Source organism: Ipomoea nil, unplaced genomic scaffold, assembly GCF_001879475.1.
Source record: "Ipomoea nil cultivar Tokyo-kokei standard unplaced genomic scaffold, Asagao_1.1 scaffold0684, whole genome shotgun sequence".
NCBI lineage: Eukaryota > Viridiplantae > Streptophyta > Magnoliopsida > Solanales > Convolvulaceae > Ipomoea > Ipomoea nil.
Genome location: NW_017617112.1, coordinates 1256050 through 1280820, shown reverse-complemented (window position 1 = coordinate 1280820; position 24771 = coordinate 1256050). Strand labels below are relative to the sequence as shown.

General features: G+C 32.3%; 2 protein-coding genes across 4 annotated transcripts; both read left to right on the top strand.

The window, feature by feature from the left end:
- Positions 1-3119: 3119 nt before the first annotated feature.
- Positions 3120-11990, top strand: LOC109175214. Of its 3 annotated transcripts, none has more exons than XR_002053265.1 (13): positions 3120-3231; positions 4535-4797; positions 5002-5086; positions 5189-5300; positions 5700-5849; positions 6765-6896; positions 8051-8177; positions 8256-8294; positions 8389-8459; positions 9958-10017; positions 10796-10860; positions 11374-11464; positions 11677-11990. XR_002053265.1 is itself a non-coding variant. In XM_019324474.1 (13 exons), the coding sequence occupies exons 2-13, from the start codon at positions 4666-4668 to the stop codon at positions 11704-11706; spliced, it is 1086 nt and encodes a 361-aa protein (XP_019180019.1). In that variant the 5' UTR covers positions 3120-3231; positions 4535-4665; the 3' UTR covers positions 11707-11990. The 3 variants fall into 3 exon arrangements, 2 of the variants coding, with proteins under 2 accessions (XP_019180019.1, XP_019180018.1); XM_019324474.1 differs by having other exon boundaries at positions 5002-5074; positions 8385-8459; XM_019324473.1 differs by having other exon boundaries at positions 8385-8459.
- An 8891-nt stretch (positions 11991-20881) lies between these two features.
- On the top strand, positions 20882-21793 carry LOC109175131 (putative protein FAR1-RELATED SEQUENCE 10). Its single transcript, XM_019324382.1, has 2 exons — positions 20882-20903; positions 21348-21793. The coding sequence occupies exons 1-2, from the start codon at positions 20882-20884 to the stop codon at positions 21791-21793; spliced, it is 468 nt and encodes a 155-aa protein (XP_019179927.1).
- Positions 21794-24771: the final 2978 nt, after the last annotated feature.

Sequence of the window (24771 nt, the reverse complement as noted above, 5' to 3'; positions counted from 1 at the left end):
TAAATCCCAACTTATTACAAATTGACACATCAGGTAGTGACAAAAACTAGTGATTTGTGTAGAGACATCTAGCATTGTTCAATAATATATCAATCATTATACCATGACTACGGTCCACCTTATAAGGTGGATTACTGACATAAGGTACATTTTTAATACACTTAACATGGTGTTTGGTTGGAGGGGGGAATTACGTGGGAAAGGAATTGCAATTTCATGGGAGACGAATTACTGAGAATAAAGTGTAATTTAAATTCTAGTGTTTGGTTTACATGAATAAAATTACTGAGAATTTCAATTCCAATGTTTTTGGTATACTTGAGAATTGAAAGGGAATAGGTAGTATAAAGTCCAAAATGTCCATTGTTGTTGTGGTATTAATTTTATATTAAAAAAGGGAGAAGTAATTTTATCTCATCACTAGCTTTTTTCTTCCTAAAATCTCAGGAATTAAAATCTCAGGGGGACATGGGATTTTAATTCCATGAAAATTGGGGAATTGCAAATTCATGGAACTGCAATTCCTTCCAACCAAACTAAGGAATTTTATAACCTTTGAAATTAGGTGGGAAGGAAATTTAAATTCCTTCCAATCAAACGCCCTGCAAATATTCATTTTTTAAAGATATATTATTTGAATATTAAATTTTCATTATTTTGTATATGACCAAATAATGAACCTTTAATAAATAAATAATGTATCTTTAGTATATTAAAAATAAATATTTATTTATGGTCCACAGTATAATTTGTCATATATAAATCTTATGTCTTATAAAAAGAAGTATAAGATGGAACTATATATCATTATATAGTGGCCGAATCATGGTTCAAAATGTGCGCATTTTCTTTTAATGAAAAGAAATGACAGCCGTTAGTTCGTTATGTTCTATGATATGTTTATTTTTTTTACGATATCGTAATGAAACTACAATGTGTATGAAATGAAATTAAATAGCAAGTCTCACATATTGAGTTTGTATTGTCAAATGAAATTGTAGTTGAATTAGAATGATACTTTAGTGGTGTTGTAATATAATGAAACTACATGTGTATAAAATGAAACTGAATAACATGTCTCACATATTGAATGTATATTGTCGAATGAAACTGTAGTTTAATAGAAATGATACTTTAGTAGTGCCGTAATGAAACTCCATTATTGTGTATAAAATGAAACTGAATAACAATTCTAACATACTATGCGTATATTGTCAAATGAAACTGTAGTTGAATTAGAATCATACTTTAGTAGTACTATAATGAAACTATAATGTATATAAAATGAAACTAAATAGTAGATCTCACATACTGAATGTATATTGTAAAATGAAATTGTAGTTTAATAAGAATGATACACATTGTGTATAGAATGAAACCGAATAGCAAATCTCACATATTGAGTGTATATTGTCAAATGAAACTGTATTGAATTAGAATAATATTTTAGTAGAAGTTTTTTGCACTTTTGGTCCCACGACTATGGTGTCACTAACAATTTTGATTCATGACTTTTAAACTTGTAGAACTGGTCCACGACTATGACTTTCTTAGCAAATTTGGTCATTCCGGTGCATTTTTCGTTCAATTTTTATCAAAAAAAATTTACTCCCCATTTTAACATGGGTAATATTGTCTTTTCCATCTCACAAACTAATGACATAAATAAATAATGTTGTTAGTGACAACCTTTGTCTAACGGAAATTAAAATGGGGAGGATGATGAATTTGCCCATATTAACAGAAAATGTGAGATGGAAAAGACAATATTACTCATTACTCATGTTAAAATGGAGAGTAAAATTTTTCGGTAAAAATTGAACCAAAAATGTACTGAAAGGACCAAATTTGCTAAGAAAGTCATAGTCGTGGACCAATTTTACAAGTTTCAAAAGTCGTGGATCAAAGTTGTTAGTGACACCATAGTCGTGGGACCAAAAGTGCAAAAAACTCTTTTAGTAATGTTATAATGAAACTACAATGTGTATAAAATAAAACTAAATAATGAGAGAGGTTGCGTTGGGCAAATTATTGTGGACCATGATCCACACAATTGTATGGATCATAAATATCAGGTACATTTTTAATATATTAAAAGTACATTATTTTTGTATTGAAGGTATATTATATAAAATACCCTTAGTATATTAAAAATATACTTTCAAAAATGTACCTTACGTACATAAATAATATACTATTAGTATATTAAAAATGTACTTTTTATTTATGATCTACACAATTATGTGAACCTGGTCCATGCAATAATGATTGGTTACGTTGCTATATGGATCATAATAGAATTTGTAGTCCATCACTGTTAACGTGAAAACTTAAAGCAACACTGTTTTTTACCTGGTCCATGGCTGCTCTATTGACCACGATCTATCCAATTAAACATAGTGGGCCTAACTATACAAGATCCATCCCATCAAAGAACAATTGTTATACGATGGACCATGATCCGAAATGACATCATTTCTTTAAATAAAGAAACGACGATCGTTATATTTAACAAATTTTGTATTTTTAGTGTGTTCAGAACAAAAATAAGTTATAATGTATCGAAAATGAAACTAAATAACTTGTCTCACATATTGTGTTTATATTATAAAATGAAACTATATGTATAAAATAAAATTGAATAACATGTCTCATATATTGAGTGCATATTGTATTATTGTCAAATGAAACTGTAGTTGAATTCAAATGATACTTTAGTTGTGCTAAAGTGAAACTACAGTATGTATAAAAAGAAACTCAATAACATGTCTCTCATATTGAGTGTATGTTGTCAAATGAAACTGTAGTTATATCAAAATGATGCCTTAGTTGTGTTGTAATGAAACTACAGTGTATATAAAATGAAAATATGAAACTGAATAACAGTTTCATTTATTTGAGTGTATATTGTCCAATGAAACCGTAGTAATTTAGTGATGTTGTAATAAGACTACAGTGTATATAAAATGAAATTTAATAACTGGTAAGTTATTGGGCCGGCCCGCATTGACATCCTACTTTAGAGTTTAGACCATTTTTCCAATTAATAATTTTTGAAACTTTGTAAGTTATTGGGCTGGGTTCCATGGGCACAGCCCGTAATCCGTATCACAACATTGCCCCGACTTCCCTGAAAGGCTGAAATGATTGCATTTTGCATTCCAATTTCCAGCTTAACACTAAAATGCTATGAGTGCTTGACCACCATGCTTAAGCTCATGCTGCCTCCAGGTTAGGCTTATCATCTTCAATTGAATTCACAGCCGCAATTTGATTCTTCTATTATTTATTTATTTATTTATTTGTGCCCATCATATTTTCCCCTAAATAACAATATTTACAACACGCTTGTATTAATGGAGACTATCAAGTAACTAGAAGTGTCGAATCATTTTCTGCTACTACTTGTTACTTCCCCAGAACAACCACCCATTCTTACCCTTTGCATTTTCAGATCAATACTGCTTCTTTATGAGAACAATTTAGTATAGCTTGATGGAGTACAGACGTGTTTACACAATTCCAATGTGTATTGATGTGCATTTATTTTTTTCCCCTGAATTTTGCTGTTTTTTCCTGATTTTTGAATGTGTTTCTTTGGAGTCGCTAGACTTCTTATGCCAATTCTGTCTAGCAAAGTGATGCATACTCAATATGCATGTAAATGGTGTGTTTTTTAGTTTTAATTAAGCTTTAGTAATGACATCTATAGGGGCCATATGTTAAATAGTCTTATTCTCATCTTCTGTGGATTAACTGTGTATGATAAACTATAAGCATCAATGGTGGAAGATTCAACAAGTTTTTGTTCTTTTCTGAATACTTGCTTCTACTTTTACTTGAGATTTCTTGGAGCTGTTTTACCATTGATTTGTTCCAATTTGAGAAACAATCTCTTGATTTGACTAGATTTTATGTTGATTCTTCTTTGTAAGACTAAACTTGTGACCGTTCATGACTGTCACAGCGGGGAAGAATTGTAGCTCTCAATCTTATTTCCTATGCATCTCTTGCTTCTGCTTCTTTTGTTTTCTATAAACTCTATTCTATCTTTATTAGTAATTCTAGATTACATTTTCCCACTTTTACTTTCCAACTTAGCAAGTAGCATATTGTGACATTGCAGAATTAATTGATGATATAAGTTAGTTTACTTGTCATTCCCAATTTAATATTATTTTAATTTTAATGTTTTTTTTTTGAACCATTTTGTATTTGAACTGTTTGGATTTTTAGAGATGTTCATTACTTTTCAACTCCATTGAATAAAATTCCAGTGTCTGTCATTGAATTTAGTTAGTGAAGTTTTTTGTAGTCTGAGACATTCAGTTTCAGACTTATGGACATTAGAGTGGATTGTGAGTCCAATTTTACCATCACAACTTGTGTATGAATGTTGGCTGCTATTTACAACTCATGAATTTAGCATCCTAAAATTTCTCCATTTTTTAAGAATATGACCTACCTGTTTCATTCTTCACACTCTTGATTTACACCTCAAAATTTTAAAATTTTAGATTGATTTTATTTTTAGGACTATAGAGAGTGGTGTCCCTAGTAGAGTAGCTGGTTTATTGACCATAGAGGAGATAGATAGTGTGGGTGTAGGTTTACACAGCAGAGTTGAAGGAAGCTGTGAAGCTGCCACTGCACACTTGCACACATATGTTACTCTACTGGCCTACTGTATCCATGGGCATGATGGCAACCATGACCACTATCACAATGGCATCAACATTCTATTACCAACGGCAGTTCCAGTTCCTATCCCATCCAACTCAACTCTACTCTCTCCCAGTAAGCAGCTTCTATTACCTATCTCTACAAATTTAATACAGCCTTTCCTTTCTTGAATTGCATATCTACCTATATTCTGCAATGTAATTTGATTCAAACAATCAAAATTCAGTGTAATAGGACATAATTTATTATTATTATTATTATTATTATTATTATTATTATTATTATTATTATTATTTTGGGTACAAATGCATTTTACAGCTTTTGGAGCTAAATCAGCACAAGCGCATTGTTGTAAGACCAATGTCAAGTTACCGATTTTATGCAGTTAAGGGTAAACACCAAGGTGTATGTTATGTAGAAACAGTTCCATTGAGATTTTAGTTTTGGATTATTACATGTTATAGGCTACTTAGATTGTAAAGCAATTCCTTTGATGCTTTTGTAGGGGCTAGCACCATTAGCATCGGGGATACATTAGATCCAGAAATTCGAGCTGTTCTTGAACTTGCAACAGATTCTGAGTTGTATGAACTTGAAAGGATTCTATTTGGCCCAAGGTTCTTTTTCAACTTCTCATCTTATACTGTTGGTTTATGCCTACATTCACATAGCTTATCAATGATAAATTATAACCATCTTGTGACATGTGTACTAGTATAAGATACCTTTCTTGCTTATACCTTATTAATTTTTAACAAATAATTAATTGGCTCATATTTCAGTTGTTGCAAGTATTGATATAACTAAAAATATTAGTAGCACTACAGATGGATTTAGTTCAACATTCATGCATCAAATATTGCATTGCTTATAGGACTACAGTTGTTTTGTGTGGAAATTTTGATAGCTAATATCTCTAATTATACAAAATTCATTTATTTTGTAATTTTTAAAAATTAATTATTAGACAGTCACCTAAATAATTTTAAAAGTTTTGCTATTATGTTATGGTTCAGTTACTTGAGTCCATTGTTGAAGTCAATAACAAAGAGAGCAGATGTTGATTTTGCTATGATTGAGGAAGACTTGGAGAAGAGGGAAGAATTTATGTCCATGCTTGAGTCGAGATTTCTATACCTTGCTGCTGATGCTCGATCTACTTTGAGGTTTGCCTTTTTCTTAGTCTTGATGTCGTGAGATAGTTCCATGATGCATTTACAGTTGGTCATTATTTTATCAATTTCATAATTATTAAATAATTTCATTAGAGGCATCTAGGGAGCGCAACCCTTGTTAAGAAGTGTATATATCCGTAAAAGTTATGAAGCGGTTATACAAAATTGAGGAGAAACAAGATTTGTTAGAGCTTTTATTATTTTAAATATAAATTCTCATTAGCCCATTGTTTAAGCATACTTCTTGAGATCAAAGAGTCATTACAAATGTAGTTTAAAGTAGTCTCAAATTTAGCAGATTCTATAACAAATAAAAAACTCTCTCTCTCTCTCTCTCTCTCTCTCTCTCTCTCTCTCTCTCTGTTTTTCTACACACTTCTATGCTTATCTTTTATCTTTATTTTCCTTTATTTATTTATTTATTTATTTATTTATTTATTATTATTTTTTTAATTCCAGATTTATATCAATACAATAGAGCTTAGCTGTGAATTATTAATCCTAACTAAATCAAGTGGTTGATTCAGCCTTCATCAAAGAACTATTGTTTGAAACAAATTAGAAGTTTTTTTGATATATAAGTAATTATATTAAAAGCACCAAGGCAGTGCATCCCAAGTACATGTAGATGCACCAAGCCACCAACACAATGGCCCATTAGAGTTAACCCCAGCAAAATGCGTAACCCATCCTAATATGTTTTGACTGCTTTGGATTACAAAGAATCCAAATTATTTGTACCACAGAATGAAAGATTTATACCTGGTTAAATGTAAAAAAAAAAAAAAAAAAAAAAAAGGTGAAGCCGCCTGACAATTTTATCTAGCTTGATGTAAATAGTGATCCACCACTAGTGAGTGAATTATGTTATGAACTTTGTTTGATATAATCATCATTCTTTATTAGGGGTCGAAGACCATCATATAGGGATGTATTGCTTAATGTAAGGAAAAAATTAAATATACGTTGTTCAACCAAATTGTCTGCTGAAGACTTGGAAGCAGAGATTTTTCTTCATCTATTACAGGAATATTCGAGGTAATCCTTCAACTGTCTCTCTTGGAGAAACTTTAACAATGGATAAAGTGAGGCTATTGTTTGTTTCTGTTGAAAACCAAAGGATTATGTCTGTCTATAGGTTGTATGTTTATAAATAGGTGTCTGTTTATGAATAGGTGTTTAAATTTTAAATTAACAGTTATATGTATGTGTGTGTGTGTGTGTATATATATATATATATATATATATATATATATATATATATATATATATATATATATATATATATATATATATATATATATAGGGAAGGGTTCAGGTGCGGGAGGGGGCTTCCCTTGCGGTTGGACGCACATTAAGCATTAATTGACGCACTTTAAGTACACAACACACGCACATTAAGCACACAAACAAAACACCTTCAGAACACAAACCCACGCACGTTAAGCACAAAACTCACGCATGTTAAGCACAAAACTCGTGCACCGTAAGCACAAAACTCACTTCACTTAAGTTTCAACAACAACTCACATTAAACACAAACCCACACACATTAAGCACAAACCTCACGCACATTAAGCACAAGACTTTCGCACTTGAAGTACAAAACTGACGCACGTTAAAACCGCACAACCGCATGCGAAACACTTAAATGCACTGGAACTTAATTCTATATATATATATATATATATATAGATTTTGGTTCTTGTGAGGTCAGGTCTTCCCGTGCGGTCAGTGCGGCATACACCATTAGGTATGCATAAATGCACCATACAGTGTTCGAAAATACACCAGAATGAAATGCCAAAAAATGCACCACACAAAAAAAAAAAAAATACACCACACATAGTGTATTTACGAACACTGTGTGGTGCATTTATGCATACCTAATGGTGTATGCCGCACTGACCGCACGGGAAGACCTGACCTCACAGGAACCTGACCCTATATATATATATATATATATATATATATATATACATGTACTATGTTTCTTCATTAGAAACATAGAATCATACTAATATATTGTAATCTTTCAGTCTTATATACATTTATTCTTCATCTTTGCTTCCGCCTAACTGGTGGGTGGTTGTTATTCTCCACCTGCCAGGCCTTCTGTTACTGTGACATCTTTTTGGTTTTTGGATAAATTTGTGACTTTTCAATGTTGAATTATTTGGAACCTGCCACAGTTCAATGGATAGGGCGAATGACCCCGATGAGAATGAGAGTCTAGAATTTGGGCTTAGTCAATGGAAGATTCAGGCTGATGCTGCTTTAAAAGGAGGGCAAGGGCAGCTTGGCACAATGATACTAAGGGTTTATTTTCTTTTCATTTGCCATTTGATTTTCTCATGCCCATGTCTGGTTTTATGTAATGTACTTTTTATGATTTAGGGCGGTGGGATGCTAACATTAGGGGGAATCTACAAATTGGTAAAAAATGATTCCATGTGAATGTTGTACTTCTTTCCATTTTTCTGCTCTCTTTCGTCTGACCCTCTGGGATTTGCCTTGTTATGGTAGTTAACTAAGAGATTATTTGGAAAATGTATGGTGGAAGTTGCCAAATATGGGGTGCAAAAGGAACTCCTCAAGAAGGTACATAAAATTGGTCTAGTGATGATATTATCTGGTATTACATATCTTTGGTTCAGTTTTCTATACATTCCCAAGTATTCAATTTTGAACTTTGATGCAACTTACAGTGCTCTTGGTTTAGTAGTATTGTTCTCTTTGTTGGGTGTATATGCTATTGTGCATTTAATTAGATAGTGTTGTCTGTGACCACTTCTGATTCAGTTTTGTTTTGCTATGATTTGATAACCAGATGTTGCTCATATGCAAAAAATAATTTTTAGTTGATTATATCTCAGAAAATTTTAGGGTCTTTTTAGTGACAATGTTATTTATTTATTTATTATTATTTTAAATTTCATCCCCTGTAACTTTTCAAGTTTTGTTGGAAAACTAGAAAAAAGCATGTTTAGTTCAATTACTTAGTTTATAAAATATAAAATTATTTGAATTTGATTGATTCTTTTATAAAAGTACTTCTATGAGTGGTCAAATGAATTTTTTGTTGAGTAGTGGAGGTGGTGGTGAGGGTATGTAGGTGGGGCTAGTGGGTGTGCGAGGTACGTCACTCAACCGGGCTATAATGCACATGGGTCAAACCACACTAAAAGACTGAATCCAATCAATTACCACTGGTAGACAACGACATCATGTTATAATCTAAGATTGGGCCAAAGTCACTCAACTGGGCTAATCAATTAGCTAGTCTAACCCATGACCTTATAAACCCATATGTTCTCTCTTATTTTTTCAATGTGGGACTCTTAACAATAGTAGTTGCAGGAAATAAGTGCTGATAGTAGTGGTAATGGTTTTGGGGTTAAGTAGGTAGGCAGGAAGGTGAAAGCGGGTTAATAGGTATGTAGTATGGATGGAAGTAAGTGGTTATAATAATATGATAACAGAGATATAATTAATTACTTAACAATATTGATTACTTCTCAAGCATGTTCTCAACTTTTAGTCCCAAACTGATGCATGTTTCCTTCCCCTTCACCCACTATCTGTAGTTCCCACTCCCCTGTCATGCCCATAAAGGCAATGGTTGTACCATATATAGTGATTAGTGAATATGGGGGTAGGTAGGGTTAAGAAAAGAGCCAGGTAGATAATACATAGTGATAAATTGAGGTAAGCCATAAGCAGTGATTGCAATAGTAGTAGTGGCAGTTAAAGTTTGTAGTTTCATAGTAGGTAGGTTGGGGTGGCAGTGAGCCGGTGAGGTAGGTTCATATTTGTGTGGGGAGCTACTAGATGAGATTAGTAGATCATTTTAGTAGTGGCCATAAATGAAAACTTGTAAATGCTTATACATTTGGAAAAAAAATCTTTTCTATGTTTTTTAATTTCTATTCTTAAGTTGGAAAATAGTTTTCCATTTTCCAATTTAGTACATAGTTTATTTTGAGCGGAAGACAGACTTCTGCTGAATTTGCTAGTTTCTAAACTAACCCAAAGAGTTGTAATTTCTTTGAGATTGTTTCTTTAACTACGTATTGCTCCTGCCATACTTTATTTTCAGGGTGGAGAATTGGCAGCTGTTAACCTGGAGGCCAGGCTAGCCTACCTTGTTGCAAAACAGGTGTTTTTATCTTCAGAAGAAAATTGCTATTATGCTTTGATATAGTACTATAGAAGTGGCAGTGCTGCACAATAATTTGGTCCACTATTGAGTCAAGTAATCAACTATTCTAGCTAATAAACATGCTCAATCGTATCTTCACGATTTTGTAAAGATTTTATCGGTTTTTCGGTAATTATTATCACCCCTACCCCCCAACCCCCCAAACCAGTGGCTGGAAAATCCGTGTACATAATGATTAGGTGTTTGAGTACTGTCTACCTTTCCAAAATGGAAAAGAAAAGAGAAAATATAATTAAAAGAATACATTATTGAAAAAGGAAAACTGTATTAGAATCTCTGTCCCTTTCTCAGCCGTCCACTTCCACCTTACCTTCAACTACAAACCTTATTTAGTAAAGTGCAATTTTACCTTATAATGTATTACAGAGTATCTGTAAATTTGATGACAGCTAATAGTTTTAAAATACTCCCTCTATCCCATTTTATTTGTCCTAGTTACTATTCATTGGCAAAACCAACTCTTTCTTTTTTGCTTATTTCTATTAGCATTTTATTAAAATTTTTAAATTTGATTTTCTGTGTTTAATAGTACTTTTAATGTAGTTCCTAAATATATAAATTTTACATACTAATTCTAAAAATATTATGAAAAATTAAATTGTAAATAACTTCAGTCAAGCCTCGTTAAGACGTTAACCGAACCCGACACATAAAATGGGACGGAGGCAGTATTTTTGTGCTGTTGTTTTATTTATCTGTTATTGATTTTTGACAGGGTGTTAAAGGTGCTGCTACTAGGTACTTGGGCCTGAGGAGCTTGGCAACATTTTTTGGTCCATTGTAATATCTCTTCTTTTTGGAAATTTTACTGTCTTAAGTTTTCTGCTATTGTCAGTTAGTTTGTGTTTTACCCATCAGATCTTACTCTCATGTGCACTCATTGTGACCTACCATGAGATTGTATAATAGTGTCATTAGAAATGTGATATCAAATAATAACCTATAGAAGTTCAATTGCCTATAAACTATATTATAATTGACATTCAGAATATTACGGCAAATTATACTATGCACCAGGGTGCACAATGCATTGTGCGCCCTAAGAGTTTATGTGTATTACGTTAAGAGTTTATGTGTATTATATATTATGTTAAGATTATGTGTATTATGTTAGGAATTTATGTGTATTCTACTATACAATTATGTACATGCGAAACAGAGGGTTTTTATGGCGCACAATGCATTGTGCACCCTGGTTCATGATATAACAATTGGAATATTACATGGCTACTTGTGTCTTGTGGGTATTACTGTTTTCTAACATTATGGTGTTTATATTCGCATCTTACATAGGTTGTGGGGAACATTTCTAGCAGATGTTTTTATTCAAATGCTTGGAACAGATTACGCTAGAATTGTGCGAGCTATTTATGCCTTTGCACAGGTAATTCTTTTCACGCTTCAATAAACAACCTGATCGTGATATTTTAGTTCTGTATTGTACTTATTTTTTCACTAGAATAATTGTGTGATCCTCGTTGATAGTTCTATGGACTTACTATACAAAGTATGTGAACAGCATATGTTTGAACAAATCCCATATTTCAGAATATATGCAAATGAAGATCTGACTTAGTTTGCTATCATTTGATTCAGATCCGGATCACCCGTTCATACAAGTTATGATCTCATTTCAAGTAAGAGATGATTTGAGTTTCTAATGCGTAGCTTCATGTAGTGTGGAAATGGAATATTATATCTGGAACTGTGTTTTTGGGTTTGGTTGGAAGGAAGTATTCGCCAAATCTGTCCAAATTTTTAGGGTTTCAATGCTAAGTTGAGGGTTTGTTTTTTACTGTCATAGTGTCATTGAACTCTTACTCTAGGATATGAGGTTCTTGTAAATATGCACCACAAAAGCAATTGCCTTTACTTCTCTTTTTTATGTACACTGTACACAGCCGCTGCTATGCTTAAAAAAGGTTATAAAATGTACCATTTCTCGACTTTAGGTAATTAATCCTATAATGGGAATAAATGTTTTAAGAATACAAAAACAAAAAATCAAGATAATTCATCTTAATATAATGACATCCAAAACATTAATATGAACAAAAAAAAGAATAAAAAAAAAAAAAAAAATCTAAAAGTACTACTCCAAACTTAAAAATTAGATTACCATAAGATGGAATGATATCCTTTTTTAATTAGGGAATGAGATTTTTAATTGAAGGGGTAATTAAATCTCATAGTTGTGTTTTAAAAAATTATCAATCAAACACTGATTATGATTTTTATTCTTATTCCTAGTGTGTAAACCCATTAACCAAACACACCATAAGAGTTCCACAATTTGAAGGAACACTTTCGCGACTCACTAGAAGACTCCCACCGCATCACAACTTGAGATCAAGTCTCATTTTGCTTAATGCACCATATAGGCTATTTAAACTCGAAAACTTGAATTGTATATATTAAATTCAAAATATATCAGTTACATACTTCATTGGATATGAGAAGTCATCTAATTCTCTACTAGAAGTATGTCGAATCGTCCTAGTTCCTTGCTGAAGGGCCTCTGGAGTTAAGTAGCTTGTTCTTCGATGAAGAGCTTATATGCAGCTTGATCTTCAAAGAAGGGATTCCGGTACTCAAATGACGTGTTCCTCAGCGCAGATATATGACGGACGTGTTCTAGATAATATCTTGGCGAGATTCCGGCAGAGTTTCGATATGTAGATCTTTAGAGCTCCCTTTCTTCTAAAATGAAACCACTAATTTTGCATAAATAAACAAATTTCAACATTCAATTACCTATGCATGACTATTTTCTATATAATTTTGCATTGATATACTTTGAAATACTTATTTAAAAATACACATTGACATTATACATTCATACAATGCGCGTGAAAAACTAGTTACTAAATAACCCAGAACATCATTGTTACCTCAAGGTGATAAATCTTTTATTGAACACACACATATCGTTACACAAAACTAAATTAGACCATCATGTATGCTTGTAAAAACATACAAAAAAGAATACTGACAAACACTAATTCACCTTATGTACCATGTTGTCTCAAGTCAAAGGATTGTTACATACTTATAACAACCAACAAATTATGACTCATAGTCATAGGTAAACAACATGCAATACGTTGTAATTAGTCATTATTCAACGAACTTGTTATCTATCAAGCATTCGTATGTCTACTATTTGTATCACATATGAATGGCATGCGAATCACCATGTTATAAGTCAAACAATGTACTAGTCTTATAAATCTCTTAATGGTGAATTAGAATTCCTATGACCAACCATTTTGCAATAGTCATTAACTAATTCTTCATCACTCAATTTTTTTTTTCGGTGACGAGAGAAACCCGCAACCATTACCCATGAATGTGCATTGGATAAACTTCGCATTTAAGGATGTCAATCTTAGCCTGAACCTGATGATTATCATGATAAAACTGAAAAATTTTAGGATTAGACTTGAAATATTATAGCCTCATGAAAAATCACGATAAGTTCGAAACTAATAATTCTAGTAGTCCGAACGGACTAGCCCGTTAGTCCAAGCCATTTAACTTCCTGAAGTTTATATGTAAGCTCATCGTTAGTATTTTTTTAAATTAAATCTTGAAATAAAATTTTAATAAATCTATACTATCTATAAAAACAAAATTCTTAACTTTAACTTTCCGCTCAATTCCTAAAAAATCTTGGTTCCTAATAAAATATATTGTTTTCTACTTTCCTATTCGTACTATAATTCTAGGTTAAAATTCCTATTATAATATTATAAAATAGTGTAATACAATTCCTAATATAATATATTGTTCCCTACCTTCCTATTCGTACTATAATTCTACATTAAAATTCATATTCGTAATACAATAGAACAATCTATATCTATATATAATTAAAAGTAAATATTGTAATAACAAAAATGCTATGTAATAATGTAATAATAAAATAATAATAATAATAATAATAATAATCCAAACAAAACTACATACAAAATAAAATTAAAATTAAAAAATAAGAAGAAGACGACAAATGACTCCCCTTTGTAAATGATGTGAGATCATTTGATCGCACATCGAAAATGTTTGGAAATAGGAGCTCTTGAGGTCCTCTATATAAAAGGAGCAATGCTCCTCTTACAAACGTAATTGATTCCCCATCAATGTGGGCAAGTATTGAGAAGTCAAAATGCTCTTATTTAAGAAGTCTTAGTTTAATGGCTTCTTATTTTAATTTTTTTAAAAAAATTATTTATTAGGGGTGTTTGTGAAATATTAATCCAAGATATATATGTGTTGTTTAAGTTTTTAGCTGTTTCGAACAAATTGCTGAGTTATTAAATAATATTTTTGGTATTTTGGCGAATTTTTGAAATATTGTGAAATTATTGTGAAATTATACTTTTATACCATGTTTAATTGTAATTATACTAATTATGTAATTATTAGCTTAATAAGCATAATAGTTATTAGATTTTATATAGTAATAGTTTTATAATTTATAATAATATTCATGTAATTTATAATTGCATTTTATACTGAAGAAAATAGGTGTGTATAATAAGGTATTGGAAAACAAAATTTGCTCACCATTCAATCTTGGATTAACTGGATAAAATGTTGAAGAACCAACAGTGTATTGCAATACCGACTCACTTTCAAAAAAAAAAAACAAAAAGAAAGAAAGAAAAATATCAATGACAAGCACCTTGTGCTTAGATGACACATTTGTGACTCCCCTTGAAGGAAGGTCATGGGATCGAACCCCGGTGGTGGGGTATTGACTCTTTTATTTAGGCTGCAATAGTTTGAGAAAGTATAGAACAGATACTACATTGTAATAGAGTTGATAGTATTCAAAATGTAACACCTGAAAGGGGTTAACAACAAACAACACGTAGAAAACAAACTCGTTAGCACGAAGCTAAGTATAACGCCGAGTTAATACCTCCAATGGTCCTCCGAGTATTAGGGTATTACTAGGTGTGGTCCCCGAGAGTTTAAAACGACCACGAGACGTCCTCCGGGTTTTAAAAAATAACCACTAGTGGTCCGCCGTTAGGATTGTTGTTAAATGGCCGTTAAGTGATCGCGTACATTTGTTTGATTATAAGATTAGTGCAATAGTATCACTCAATTAATTGAATAATATATGACTCGTTTGTCTGCAATTATCTTAAAAAGATCAATATGTAATATGATTTATGTAATTATATTATATTATTACTAAAATAAAAATTGAAAAAATGAGAAATAATTTAATTGTAATTATTATTATAAAAATAAATTCAACAACCAAAGTTTAGCTTAATTACTATAATAATTATTAAGCAAATTATTATTAGTCAATTATACAATATATGTACAATTATACTTTTATACCTTAAGTATATTCATTTTCACCATATCACATTTAGTTTTTCCTCATTCACCATATCTGAATGAATTAATTGTAATTATTATAAAAATCCAACAACTCATGTTTAATTATAATTATATTAATATCCGTGTAATTATTAGCTTAATTAACATAATAATTATTAATCAATTATACTAATATCTATGTAATTAATTTCTTAATTACCATAATAATTATTAGGTAAGTATACTAATATTGTGAAATTATACTTTTATACCATGTTTAATTGTAATTATACTAATATTCATGTAATTATTAGCTTAATAAGCATAATAGTTATTAGATTTATATAGTAATAGTTTTATAATTTATAATAATATTCATGTAATTTATAATTGCATTTTATACTGAAGAAAATAGGTGTGTATAATAAGGTATTGGAAAACAAAATTTGCTCACCATTCAATCTTGGATTAACTGGATAAAATGTTGAAGAACCAACAGTGTATTGCAATACCGACTCATTTTCAAAAAAAAAAAAAACAAAAAGAAAGAAAGAAAAATATCAATGATAAGCACCTTGTGCTTAGATGACACATTTGTGACTCCCCTGGAAGGTCACATGATCGAACCCCCGTGGTGGGGTATTGACTCTTTAATTTGGGCTACAGTAGTTTGAGAAAGTATAGAACAGATACTACATTGTAATAGAGTTGATAGTCGTAATATAAATTAAATTTTATATATTACTTTGGTTGTAAAGAAAAATGTCAATGTTTAAATGATTATCATAGAATGACTTGTACTTTAAAGACACAACTATGAATGCATCTCGTAACATAAATTAAATTTTATATATTACTTTGGTTTGCTAACAACTGCAATATTTTTGGGAAACAATAAAAACAAATAAATACATAATAAACACATTAATTGAAATAAATCAATAATTTAAATTAAAGCAACAAATCAATCAAAATTTGTATATAATAAAATGTAAAGGCTATTATAAATAATTTATATGTGAGTTATATTACCATTTGTAGGCATGTTAATAGATATTCTTGGAGAGCAAATCATAAATTCACCGCACAATGCTTCACTACTGGCCACTGTAATATTTACAGCAAGGGAGAAAATTTAAAAATGCTTCAATAAAATAGTTAGGTAGGCTATTGATATAACAAATTTGATTACCACTCACTCTGTGGTTAATTGGACTAAATGCTGGTGAACCAACAATTGATTCTAACAACGGCTGAGCATTATCAAAAAACATATTCGATCGAAGCAACGATGCTTGTGTATTATTCTGATTATCATACAACTTGTTTTTTTTAAAAAAATAAATTGACAGAGTTAAAATGATTGTTAAGGAATGACTCGGATGTAAATAAATAACGAAGACTTGATTTTGTAAAAAAAAATAATTAAATTTTATATATTAATTGAATATTTATTACTTAAGTAATTTTATTTTACAATTTGTAATTAAATATTGTATTCAAAATGGCATAACTCGGGCCAATACTTTCAAAAATTATCAAACAAAAAAAAAAAAAAAACAAAAAAAACAAACCTTAACCCATTTTGATTCATTTGGTCCAATTCCACCTTTAAAACCACCGATCCCCTCTATCAATCAATCTGAAAAATCAATTTCGCTCGTCTCTTATTCTGCAAAGCATTTTCATTTCTATCTAGCCCTCGGTAGGGGTATAATCGGTTAACCAAAACGTTTGAACTTAAGTTTTAAAGTTTTAACCGTTAACTGAACCGAAGTTTGTATTACCGTTCAATTAACGGATTAACAGAAGATTTTTAAACTAAAGTTTTAAATTTTTAAAATAATACATATAATAATAAATTCAATTAAAATAATACTTATAATAATAAGTCCATAACAAAATATGCAAACACAATACCATAACAACATTACAAACGTAAAAGCGAAAATTATAAAATTCAAACATCCATACACGCGCGCGCAAACACAGAGACTAATAACACACGGCTACACTTGTCCGCACAGTCCTCATTTACATCTCTCTCTCTCTCTCTCTCTCTCTATATATATATATATATATATATATATCATTTAAATTTTGGTTAATCGTTTTGTTAATTGGGTTAACCGATAGTTTCGAACTGAATTAATCGTTAACCGATATTTTACAAATTCTTTAACCATTAATTGAACTGAAGTTTTTCAGTTACAGAACAGTTAACAGAAATGTTTTGGTTTGATCGGTTAACCGAACTTTCACTGAAGTTTGCACACCCCTAAATCTCATTGTCTAAAAAGTAGTCATCCCCAAAACTATGTCGTATTTGTATTTACAGTAACATATATATACAGTTTTTTTTTTTTTTATTTTCAGTAACTTTACATTTTATAAAATATATAACTGAGATTAATATTCTTTCGATCTCGTCTAAACTTAATAATTAAATTCTTATATTCTTAGTATAAAATAACATTTGGTGTAAAAATTATTAATTTCCATCTTGATTAATATTCTTTCCATTTCGGCTAAACCTTATATTTTCATCTCATATTGCAAAACCTTTTCCATCTTTAATTACAAAATTTCCCTTATAAATTGTGGATACTAAACGATTCTATTCCATTTTTCATTTTTAAATATATATCTTTACATAACTATATTTCCAGTAACATATATATACAGTTTTTTTTTTTTATATATATTTCCTGTAACTCTACATTTTATAAAATATATAATTGAGATTAATATTCTTTCCATGTACTTAGTCAGTTTGGAAACATTTTTCATTACCAATCAATTATCAATAGTCATTTCCTATTTCAATTGGCCTAAATTCCGTGCTATTTTTATTCTCAGTCAATTATTTATTTTAATAAATATTAATTAATTAGTTAATTATTAATAACATTTTTCTATATATATATTTCCAGTAGCTTTACATTTTATAAAATATATAACCGAGATTAATATTCGTTCCATCTTGGCTAAACCTTATAATTACACAATCCTTATATTCTTAGTATAAAATAATATTTGGCGTAAAAATTATTAATTTACATCTCGATTAATATTCTTTCCATTTCGGAACCTTATATTTCCATCTCGTATTACAAAACTTTTTCCCTCTTTAATTACACAATTTTCTTTATAAATTGTGGATACTAAATGATTCTATTCCATTTTTCATTTTTAAATATATATCTTTACCTAACTATATTTCCTGTAACATATATATACACATTTTTTTTAATATTTTCAGTAACTCTACATTTTATAAAATATATAACCAAGATTAATATTCATATTCTTTCCATGTACTGAGTCAGTTTGGAAGCATTTTTCATTATCAATCAATTATTAATAGTCATTTTCTATTTTAATTGGCCTAAATTCTATACCATTTTTATTCTCGGTCAATTATTTATTTCCATTTCGGCTAAACATTGAATTGTGAACTTCATTTTACATTTTTATTAATTTAATACATTTTATAGCTATAATTTTTATATTTTCAGTAACTGTAATAGATCTGTTAAATTTTTAGTATTTCATGTATTGAATTTTATATTTTAAGTATTCAAATTGTTTACAATCAAACACAGGAATTAGGAATTTTTTTTTTTTTGGTTTCGATAATAGCATCCTTTGTCTTCTTAGAGTTTTGTATGGATGAAAATTCATCTAACAGACTTCTTTCACAACGCCACTCCCTATTTCAGTGAATTCTTTGGCAGAATCTTAGTGACAAATTGCGCTTACCACTTCGTCGTCAGACACAAACTCCTATTACAATAACAATAACAGTAAAAATAAAATTGTTGGTTTTATTATTCTAACTACTGTCAATTATCTTAAGCCAAATAATTGTTATCAATAGTACATGATCAACTTCCGGTTGAGATAATAAATATCTTGTTGTTCATTTTCTGGTGCATCCACAAGCTGAGGACAGTGAGTATCAATTAAAACACAGTCGTTAATAATCTTCATAACTGCAAACACATTATGAAGATTATCAAAATGGCTCTTTCCGACAAATGACCGTACAAATAACTTTCTTTTAAATTTAAAACCAAAAATTAGAATCTTAAAAAAATAGAGATTTCAAGGCAGTAGATTAGAATAAAAGAACGATTATGAAAAATAGATATGCAAAAAATATTATCATCAAACACAATAACAAAAATAATAATACAGTATGAAAAATCGAAGGCTTACCTCCTTATCCTGAATTACACATTCCTTAGCTTGCATTTGATACTGTTGCTTCCCTTCATAACTCCAAACGCATTATGAATATTATCAAATTGGCTCTTTCCGACAGATGTCCGTACAAATAACTTCCCTGTAAATTTAAAATCAAAACTTAGAATCTTAACAAAATAGAGATTTCAAGGCAGTAGATTCGAATAAAAGAACGATTATGAAAAATAGATATGCAAAAAACATTATCATCAAACATACTAACAAAAATAATAATACAGTATGAAAAATCAACAGCTTACCTGCTTGTTGTGAAATACACATTCATTGCATTTGATACTGTTGCTTTCCTTAATAGCTGCAAACGCATTATGAATATTTTCAAATTGGCTCTTTTGGACAGATGTCCGTACAAATAACTTCCCTGTAAATTTAAAACAAAAAATTAGAATCTTAAAAAATAGAGATTTCAAGGCAGTAGATTAGAATAAAAGCACGATTATGGAAAATAGATATGCAAAAAACATTATCATCAAACACACTAACAAAATTAATAATACATTATGAAAAATCGACACGTTTACATCCTTGTCGTGAAATACATATTCCTTGCATTTAATTTGATACTGTCGCTTCCCTTCCATTTGGCACTTCATACATTCGCACGCACCTTAATGTTATTATTGGTGTAAATATATAATGGCCGTGTGAGTGTAATATTAGCATAATAATATTACCGTAAATAATTAGTGTATATTTTGACCGTAATTTTAATTAATCTACCATAATTAAAATTTATAATTTTACCGCAATATTCATGTACTGCATATATATATATATATATATATATATATATATATATATATATATATATATATATATATATATATAGGGAGGGATTCAAGTAGGAACCATTGTTAGGTAAGAACATAAGAACTAATCCTAACCTTAGAATCTCATATATTCAATGGTTTAGAGTAATTCATCATTAATAAGTAGCCCATTAATGAAACTAATTACTAGGGATACTAGGGTAATTTTCAACACCCCTGGAATAATAACTAATATTATAAATAAATTCAGTCCAAGAATATAGGAGACTAGATTATGAAGAATTCTAATTCCTCTCCACATCCGCGAACGACAACTCCGGTGCAGAAGACTGTCCGACAAGCGCCTCCGATCAGCAACCGAATGTGTGCGCATCCAAAAGCATCCAAAGCGGTGGACGAAGTTTTACTCTCCGGCTAGAACGATGGCAAGAGCATACGATGAACGTAAGTGAAATATACCCTATGAATTCGTAAGCATGTTGTGTGTTTGCAATTCAAATTTGATGGGAATGGTGATGGAGTGTTTAAGCATGCACTGCGACATGAAATTGAGTCCCATAGAACTATGGGAAACGCAGGGGAACTTGTACGGTTCAGGCCCCCCCAAACTGGGTTCGCCATCCACCAAGGCACACCCTATGATGCAAATGTGCACACACATATCTAGGACGTTATAGCTATGTGCCCCCAAATTGACGAGGTAGTGCACATTGGCAATAAAGGGTGTACGTGCACATGTGGGGCGGGGTAGTGCACATTGGCTATAATGGGCGAGTGTGCACATGTGTTGTGCTAAATGTGCACATTGGCTATAAACTGGATGCCGTAGTACTTACCTCCGCAGTACTTACCTACTTACTGGACTAATGAAATTGCAATCCTAAACAGGTGAAAACGACACACCAATGGGGTCAATCGGCTGTTTGATGAATATTTCTCCTGGATCAACGAAGTACTGGACTCCAGAGTGTGAACAAGCCAAGAAGCCATGCGTGGGACAAGTGTTCCCTACGTTGGAAGGAGGAATTGAGTTCTACACAACTTACGCCAGTACTACTGGGTTCGATGTGCGGCGCGCTTCCCAGAAAAATGACCGGCAAGGGCAAATAATGTGGAAGTATGTGTTGTGTTCACGTGCTGGGTTCAAACTCTCTACCAGTGAAGGGGACGGGGTAGGTGTGGAATCGGCCGAACACAATGCCCAAACGAAAAGGCGACGTGTCACAAATAGAGTGGGGTGCAACACTCGAATAATATTCAAGAGAATACTGGGCGGTTATGAGGTACACGCAATTGAGGAGCGCCATACCCACTTGTTACGCAAGGAAGAGTGATACCATTCGTAGTTTCTATGAGTCAACCACGACACCGAACATCGTGGTTCACCCCCCCCCCCCCCCCCCCCCCCATTGCAAAGAACAAAGGGTCAGGGAAGCAATTGAAATCATTAAAGGAGATTGCATCAAAACAAGCTGCAATGGATGTAAGGAAGTGTTGGACCTGCAACAAATACGGACACCACGATAGTGGAACTGCGAGCTACGACCGAAGACCATCAAACAGGGTACGACAAACGGGCCGAACAGAAACACCTTATGCGTTGCTACGGAGCATCTCAGGCTAACAGTGTGTGTCATTCAGAGTTTCTGCACTTTAGATTATTTAAAATTCTTTATTAGTCTATTTGTATTGGAATAATTGTTTACCATAGTGTTTTCACATATATCATATACGTGCCAACATGGATTTAATAAAACCCAACTGCCTTGGAAGTTAATTTTGAGAAAAAGTGTTTGTAGTGGTCAGTGTGCACCTGTATTAAACAGAGGGTGCCACACCTAATGAACTCAGACCATTTCAGCCAAAAAGGCACACCCGACGAGGCTGAAGTGCACAGACAGGCGTGAGTATCTATGGTTGTGCACCCACTATCCAACCGTAAGTGCACACATCCTCATCACAAGGCTGTGGCATTGTTGGTTCTAGTTTTCAACCACTAACACCAGTAGCCATGATGACCGTAGGTGTACCTGTGCACGAGTGAATGTGCCAAATAGGCCAGAATGCACCTGTACATACCACACTTAGAAATGAGGCTGGAAGTAGATTATTCATACGCAAATGCAAAAATAAGGATTGAGATAAAAACTAGAGTAATGTATCGATTGAAAACAATAAAATAAAAGAGCACCTGTGACCAGTATTGTGTGCCATCCAGAGCTTTGACAGTACATTTTCCCGCTCGTTCTTCATTAGTCAATGTGTGAACGAATAATGCTTGTAAAATAGATTTAATATAGACGCATACGTGTCAGCCTGAAATCATTAGATCTAATAGGTCCTAGAAGTTTATTTTGAAAAAAAGAGATTGTACTGGGCTGTGTGCACCTGTAACAAACAGGGTGTGCCTCGCTTGTTGATTCGACCCAAAAATCATAAAACAAGGCCGTATGTGCACCTACGCTACGATGAAAGTGCGAACAAAGCCAAGGTGTACCTGTACAAAACAAAGTGTGCCACCACACTCCCGCAGCTTTCTACCCCCGCGCCCTACACCCCAATGACCTTATCCCTGAGTAATAATGTTGCTAGAGGATTATTCATACACGAACCCTATAATCAGGATTGAGATAGAACCTGGAGTAAACTATCGATTGAAAGCCAGAAAACAAAAGAGCACCCGAGACCAGCACTGTGCCATACAGAACTTTTACACTTCATTTTTATCCTCAATCTCTATTACGCAAATTGTGTACGAATAAACGTGTACCGAATTGGTTAAATATAATCATACATGTGTCGGCATGAATTGAATAAAACCAAACTGTCTTAGAAGTTGCTTTGGAAAAAACGGGATTGTAGTGGACAGTGTGCACATGTAACAAACAGAGTGTGCCACATACAGAGATCATGTGTGCACCTGCGCTACGATCGAAGTGCCAACAAGAACAGTGTGTCCTGAGACCAGCAGTGTGCCATACATAACTTTTACACTTTATTTTTATCCTCAATCTCTATTACTCAAATTGTATTCGAATAAGCGTGTACCAAATTGGTTAAATATACTCATACACGTGACGGCATGAAGTGATTAAACCCGAACTGTTTTAGAAGTTGCTTTGGAAAAAACGAGATTGTACTGGACGGTATGCACATGTACCAAACTGAGTGTGCCACTCCCAGTGATCCTGTGTGCACCTGCGCTGCGCGCGAAGTGCCAACAATAACAGGGAGTGCCTATGTGAGGACATAGTGAGCAGCGTGGGTGCACGAGCACAGACTGAGCACATAGGTATTGGAGACTGAGCACCTGTTTAAACATACAACATCTTAACTACCAAACATTGCGAATTCTAACACCCTTTTATTCGGTAAAAATGTCCCAAAAGAATAATAATAAAAAAAAGCTCCTTAATACCATAATCTAAATACAAATCTAAAACCAAACAAAGAAAGCTTAATAGCTAATGAACTAGCTCCACGATATTCAACTGCATTGCGAATGTTTTTTGGAATGGTGTATGTTTAACGCAGCCGTCAGAATTTGACGCATATAACTTGCCCTCAATAAATCAAGGCCCCTACTATCACCCTTACGCAGACCACAATCCCATGGATTAACGGGCTACCCCAAGAAACACTCCATGTGCCGCATAGCAAAGACTCCACAATCCACTTTGTTATGCATATCCCGCCAACGCATCTGCATTCTCCTTGGGATAAGTCTTCGTACAACAAACCCAAACCGTTCGTCAACCATGTCATCGAGGAACACAGACAAAAAATCTTTCTGTCAAAGCACACAACAGCGTTACAAAGCCACAACAAACAGCATGACTAAGGACACAAATGATGGGAAATGAAACCCATTAAACAGCAGCGTGAGCATATTAGAGTATCTGTGTGTGCCAAACAATGTAAACCCCACAGAAACACATCTAAGGCGCACACCGTGTGCACCTTACTCTCCTGTTGTGTGCCCAATCGGCAAACGTGTGCGTATACACAGCAGTCGGAGACAGTATAACACAATATCGCCAGCAACGAATAGCAGAAGAACATAACCAAAACTTAACGTAGTGGGAATTCAATAACATACCAGCACATCAGGTGTAGCCCCGTACTTTCTCCCATTAGTCACACTAGCCGACGAATTGTCGATTATGTCAATCCGTTTCCGGACCGTGTCAACACTAATAACATAACAGTGCTCACTCTGAAGAATGGGGAAAATGAACTGCACATGAAAAAAATAATTAGCTTCCAACCATAACAACTAGAAACAGCCCAAAGTAAGAACAAAGTAAGAACA

Bases quoted from the DNA above. Each gene is read 5' to 3' on its own strand.
- LOC109175214 (XM_019324473.1), top strand. From the start codon at position 4,666: ATGTTACTCTACTGGCCTACTGTATCCATGGGCATGATGGCAACCATG. The intron at 6,897-8,050 runs GTAATCCTTCAA...AACCTGCCACAG, and splicing joins CTATTACAGGAATATTCGAG to TTCAATGGATAGGGCGAATG. The intron at 10,861-11,373 runs GTAATATCTCTT...CATCTTACATAG, and splicing joins GCAACATTTTTTGGTCCATT to GTTGTGGGGAACATTTCTAG.
- LOC109175131 (XM_019324382.1), top strand. From the start codon at position 20,882: ATGGCAAGAGCATACGATGAAC. The intron at 20,904-21,347 runs GTAAGTGAAATA...AATCCTAAACAG, and splicing joins GGCAAGAGCATACGATGAAC to GTGAAAACGACACACCAATG.